Genomic DNA, 6,030 nt, shown 5'->3' on the forward strand with positions numbered 1-6,030 from the left:
AGCTGGACATAATGGTTGCCCTTTAAAAGAGAGACACTACAAGCTAATATTGTATTGCAAAAGGTTAGTAGAAGGTGGCTCTAGCTTTGAAGTTAAAGCTCATAACCCAAAGTACCTTAAACTTTTTTTGTGTCAGTCATATTAGTGGAAAATTCCTTCATTCATTTAAAAAGATAAACAGTTGTAACTTTCAAATTTGGTTGATGTGACATAAATTACTGGCCTGGATTGCCAACATTCCAAAAAGGATATCTCTCTAATCTCCAGCCAGTCAGGGCAGACTGGGCGGAGCACGGAACACAAACCTAAACATTTACAGGTGCATAAGTACTTGAGGAAGGGCACAGGTGATGCACCTGTCTCGGGGAAGGACTAACACAGGTGTGTTGTAACTGGGTAGACTGCTGGTGCTAGATTATGAGCTCATTTGATCTGCAGACACATTCTCCGCCACGCTGCAGCCCACAATTTCCAAATATTGGCCAGGAGCCTCCTGAGATGAATATCTATTATGAAAACTTTTTCCATCCACAGAACGTTCCTAGCCCACAACGACCAACAAACTTTGAATCTGGGGACTACAACACCACTCCCAACCCTTACCTCTGGCTAAATGGACCCTCCATTACCCCACCATCATACCTACCAGGATCCAACACCAGTCCTTTCATCCCTCAGTCCTATGGGATGCAACGGCAGCTCTTGCCTAACATGCATGGTTTGGGGGGTACTGATTTGGGCTGGCTTCCACTCCCTTCCCAAGAGGAGCTGATGAAGCTGGTGAGACCACCCTACTCCTACTCTGCGCTTATCGCCATGGCCATCCATGGAGCACCGGAGAAGAGACTAACACTCAGCCAGATCTACCAGTACGTGGCTGACAACTTCCCCTTCTACAACAAAAGCAAGGCAGGTTGGCAGAACTCCATACGGCACAACTTGTCTCTCAACGATTGCTTTAAGAAAGTGCCCAGAGACGAAGATGACCCAGGTACATTTTGAGGTATTTTCCCTCTCTAGGGTGACCAGGTGTCCTGATTTTACAGGGACAGTCCCGATATTTGGGGCTTACTTTTATATAGGCACCTATTACTCCCCCACCCCCTGTCCTGTTTTTTTTTCCCACTTGCTATCTGGTCACCCTATCCCTCTCCCTCCCTCCCCCGACCCCCACATGCTTGTATATATTTTGAAAAAAGACACAACAGGCCAGATTCTGGTCTCACCGCAGTGTAAATCCCAGAGTAATTCCGCTGACTTTGGTAGAGTTGCTCTAGAATTCACACCCATGTAGCTGAGATCTGACTCTGACCCACAGTGTAGCTAATGAAGCATGCCCGGCACAGAAGGCAATTCTTCTCTGCTGTAGTTTTTCCTGAATATTGATCAGTGTGCTGAGCACACATGGCTTAACAAGCACACAAGCAGTCTAGCTGAGCAAGAGGCATTCAAAAGCCATTTGGCACATTGTATGTGAATCAGTAATTAATGAAAATTAATTGAGACAAAAGGAAATTGTCAAGGAAAATTCATTTGCTTTATGGAGTCAACAACAATTCTCAAAAACAGGGAAGGGTTTTGTTTGTTTGCTTTGCTTGGTTTAAACAGTCAGCTTTTGGTCTAGAAATAGTATCAGTGCTTGCCTGTCCCCAGACTCTCAGCTGATTTTTTGACAACACTGTTCCTTTATTTATTGTTAGCCAGAAACATCTATTGGGACATATTTGAAGCTACTGAATGACTGTGTGTGTCACTGTGAGGCAAACCCTGCTCTGTCTAGCAATCCATGCTATGCCACTGACCCTATGGGGCAGCAAGAATTTGGTCCCTGTGCTGTCAACACAAAGGGTGAAGTCCTGAAGTTTTTACTCAAGTAAAATTTCCATCAACTTCATTAAAAGTTTTACCTCGGCAAGAACTGAGGAGGATCTGGCCCAAAGCTTCAGCCTTTGCTGGGTTTGAAGACCAGGGACTTCTTTGCAGGGTATCAAACAATTGCTGTTTTTTATTATTATTTTTTGTGAAGCAGAAAGATTGAGATTAAACCCAGGAAATCTGCTCTTTGCTGCCTTTGTCTATGTCTTTATATTTATAATCTGCTGGTCTCTTTTAACAGGAAAAGGGAATTACTGGACTCTGGACCCAAACTGTGAGAAGATGTTTGACAATGGAAATTTCCGTCGGAAGAGGAAAAGGAAGTCTGACATTGGGTCCAGCACAGCATCTCTTGCGTCTGAGAAATCAGAGGACAGTGCCTTAAGTGGCAGTCCCAAGGCTGCCGAACACCAGGATCTCTTGGAAAGCTCCTCACCTGGAACTGACAGTTCACCTGACAAGAGATCTTCTCCGCCATCTTCCAGCAGTCCCTGCCTCAACAACTTCCTCTCCAGTATGGCCGCGTACGTTAATGGCTCTAACTCGGTGAGCCGATCGGTGCCTCTGGGACTCAGCACTGAGCCTACTGACAAAATGGGACAGAATATGGTAGGCTTCAGTTCATACACTCCACTTTCTAATATCCCCAGCCATAGTGGGGCAGAGTGGTCCAATTCAATGCCTTCCAGCCATCTTGGCTACAGCAATTCAGTTCTCAGTCAATTTAATACCCATTTCTACAGCAGTATCGGTGCAAATAACACCCTGTATCCTAGAGAGGGAACTGAGGTTTAAACAACAAAGGAGGAAAAGATGAATGTGTAAGAGAGGAAATGGTCAGTTGGTGGACGGTTACTGTTAGCCAGTCATCTCCGAGACCTATATTACAACCTGCCTTAGCGGCTAAAAGTGAGAACTTTTACCTAGGAGACTTCCTCATATCACAAACCACCACACCTTTAGCAGCTCCACTCATGACAGGCCAGGGACTGGAACAGGAAGGTGTTGCAGGTGAGCTCTGTGGGGCTTTGTCAGTCACAACTCCTACCCTACACTATTCAATCATCATCCTTAAAGAACTGCCAGTTTTCTTAGGCCTGGTCTACAGTAGTAACTTTTACCTGTATAGGAATATCACTTAGGGGTGCGATTTTCTTAGTTACATTTTAATATCTGCAAAAGTCCTAATGCAGATGCAGTTATATAAACACAAAAGTCCTTTTCTTAGTACAGCTTATTTCATGTGGGGAATTGGTATAAGCTATACCGACACAAAAGTGCTTTTGCAGGTGTGAGCAAAAGGTTTGACAAGACCAATGTTACCTCAGTATTTGTGCTATACCCTAAGTAAATATAAGGAAGTACTACATATGCTGAGATAGTTATTTAAGGACAACCACTATTCCTGTCTTCACCTATAACTAAAACTATTGCCCAAATTCTGCCATCTTTTCATGCCCCAATGAGGTATACAGCCAGGTATGAAGACAGAATTTGGCCTTTACGTCCATGGGCAGAAAATTCATCCAGAAACAGAGGGGAAATAATAAAATTTAGGGATGTTCACAGTCAGATTTCATGTTTTCAGTTTTAAATACATGGGTAGGGTCAAATGCTGCTTGTCTTATGGGCTCGCTTGCAACCTAATGTCCATGGGCCTACTTATGTAAGAAAAACAGGATTTGTGTCATGCCATATATTTTACATACCTGAGTTTTCTGGAGAAGAAAATGTGTTTGTTCCAGTGTAACACAAATGCTTCTACTGAACAAGCATCTGAACCTTGAGTGCTTTTGTATAGAAAGTCTAACATTTCACTGAGCTTTATTTCAAAGACTGCATCTTCCCCATGAATTGATTGCAGTCATTGGGGGGGGGGAACTGTTTACTATACATTTGTGTTTTGTAAAAGTCAATTAAACAATTGTTATGTCCAAGTGTAAATATTATTGAATAATGCTTTTTTCTCCTGATCTCCTAAAATATTCCATCTACTGTAGTCACACAGAAAAATCCAAAGATTAAAAAAAGGTTTTGCACCAAAAGATGTTCATTAAGTTCTACAACTATATATTGTAATATACAAAACTGAATATTCTACAATACAGACATCTTCAGCTATTTACAGTTATGCTCTAGCAAACATTTCAAGATGGCTGAGGAGAGATTAATTTTCAATTAATATATTGTGACAAACACCCTACTGTGCCTTGATTTTTTAATATGTACTTCAGTTGCAGTTTCATTATGGGACACCCATGGAGGTATTTTCAATAATAAAACATTTGTATGTAAGTGAGTGTGCGTGCAATGTACTTAACGAATTTCAAATGCTAGACCCTAGTAACAATCAACAGCCAATAAGGGGAAAGTGAATTATTCTGATACTTTAAAAATTCAGCTTTATGGTGTTTTAACTCGCACAGTTTAGCTTAAGAAACACATAACAGCCCCAGAAGGTCAAACGGTTAAACAATTTTATGTCTAAGCAACCAAAATTTGCATGCCTGATGTATTATGCAAAGAAAGGCCACACAGAGCCATTACCAAACAAGAATTGCTCTTTTAGCTTCTGAACTGGAGCTAAGAGATGCCAATCATTTCTAATTATATAAATTGCACTTATTTTCCCCACATACTAATTGTCCAAAAAGTTACCCAAATTATTTTTTTTTAACATTTTTGGTTTTATTTTCTGTGGCATTATTTGCATTTTTTGTATGTTTTTTTAATGATAGGTTCAATTTTGCAATCACCGTGGTGAGATTTCACTTGAAATGAGCCACAGTCAAATGCAACATTAACACATTGAAATCCAGTACAAATAATATGTCCCGAAACACAGCTGTGGGCAACATTTCCTACAGAAATCATTGCTCTCAGTTCTGCAGTTTTCTGCAGAGTCATTCAGCACATGTGAAATGTGTTGTGTGAGCACTGGGTTTTGGGGAGATATTGCATCATACAAACAGTCATCCAGAAACAGTCTGCACTAAGCTCTTCAGAAAAATGAGAGGAAAATTACTCCCAGGGAGTGTAAAATGGGAAATATAGGGCCTAAAAAATGAATGTATGATGGAAGTACCAATATATGCGGAGGCAGCATGATGATGCTAGGCAGAAACAAAATGGAAGATTCCAAGCCACAGAGAGCCATTCATTTTTATCAATCTGCTTTGTCTAAAATAAATGATATGTTTATGGAGGAGATGGTATGATGGGATATCAATTAATTGCCAAAATCATGTTCTTTAACTATTCATGGTAAATAGGCCCAATGGCCTGTGATGGGATGTTAGATGTGGTGGGATTTGAGTTACTACAGAGAATACTTTCCTGGGTATCTGGCTGGTGAGTCTTACCCACATTCTCAGTGTTCAGCTGATTGCCATATTTGGGGTCAGGAAGGAATTTTCCTCCAGGGCAGATTGGAAGAGGCCCTGGGGGGTTTTCGCCTTCCTCTGAAGCATGGGGCACTTGCTGGAGGATTCTCTGTACCTTGAAGTCTTTAAACCACGATTTGAGGACTTCAATAGCTCAGACATAGGTGAGAGGTTTATTGCAGGAGTGGGTGGGTGAGATTTGGTGGCCTGCATTGTGCAGGAGGTCAGACTAGATAATCATGATGGTCCCTTCTGACCTTAATATCTATGAGTCTATATAGAGTCATTAGCCTCTGAATCATCACTGCCTCAAATCTGGCCCAGACTGGTATTAACCAAACATCAATTACCAACTGATGGCTATTTGGCCTATTTATAGTGAGGTGGTGGTATCAGCAGTACAGTTCCTTATGGACAGGAGCCTGTCTGCATCACAACTGAAACCCTTGTTTGTATTAGCAGAGTGTGCTCAAATCTGAACACCCTCCCTCTTGTAGAAATATCAGGTCAGATGTTGAGGTATGATGAGGAGACGGAGGCTATGCAAGGGAAGTTTGAATCACTGCTGCCCTAAATGTACCCACTTTATGAAGGAATAAATAAAATAAAAAGAGCATTTTACTCTCACTGTAGATCTCATTTTTTTTAAGAGAGGTATAAGAATATTTGCACTGACATTGTCAACCTGCAGTACTGAGATGCTCACAGGTCTATTGAATTCTTAATCAACAGCTGAAACATAGAGGAATGTGTTAATAGTACCTGGAGGGTC

At 41.4% G+C, this 6,030-nt stretch overlaps 1 protein-coding gene across 1 annotated transcript; it reads left to right on the forward strand.

The window, feature by feature from the left end:
- The first annotated feature begins 338 nt into the window (after positions 1 to 338).
- On the forward strand, positions 339 to 4,167 carry FOXI1 (forkhead box I1). Its single transcript, XM_038413612.2, has 2 exons — positions 339 to 991; positions 2,117 to 4,167. Exons 1-2 carry the CDS (start codon positions 418 to 420, stop codon positions 2,668 to 2,670), a joined length of 1,128 nt encoding a protein of 375 aa, XP_038269540.1. The 5' UTR covers positions 339 to 417; the 3' UTR covers positions 2,671 to 4,167.
- Positions 4,168 to 6,030: the final 1,863 nt, after the last annotated feature.

Source organism: Dermochelys coriacea, chromosome 8 (genome assembly GCF_009764565.3).
Source record: "Dermochelys coriacea isolate rDerCor1 chromosome 8, rDerCor1.pri.v4, whole genome shotgun sequence".
Lineage (NCBI taxonomy): Eukaryota > Metazoa > Chordata > Testudines > Dermochelyidae > Dermochelys > Dermochelys coriacea.

Bases quoted from the DNA above. Each gene is read 5' to 3' on its own strand.
- FOXI1 (XM_038413612.2), top strand. From the start codon at position 418: ATGAGCTCATTTGATCTGCAGACACATTCTCCGCCACGCTGCAGCCCA. The intron at 992-2,116 runs GTACATTTTGAG...CTCTTTTAACAG, and splicing joins CAGAGACGAAGATGACCCAG to GAAAAGGGAATTACTGGACT.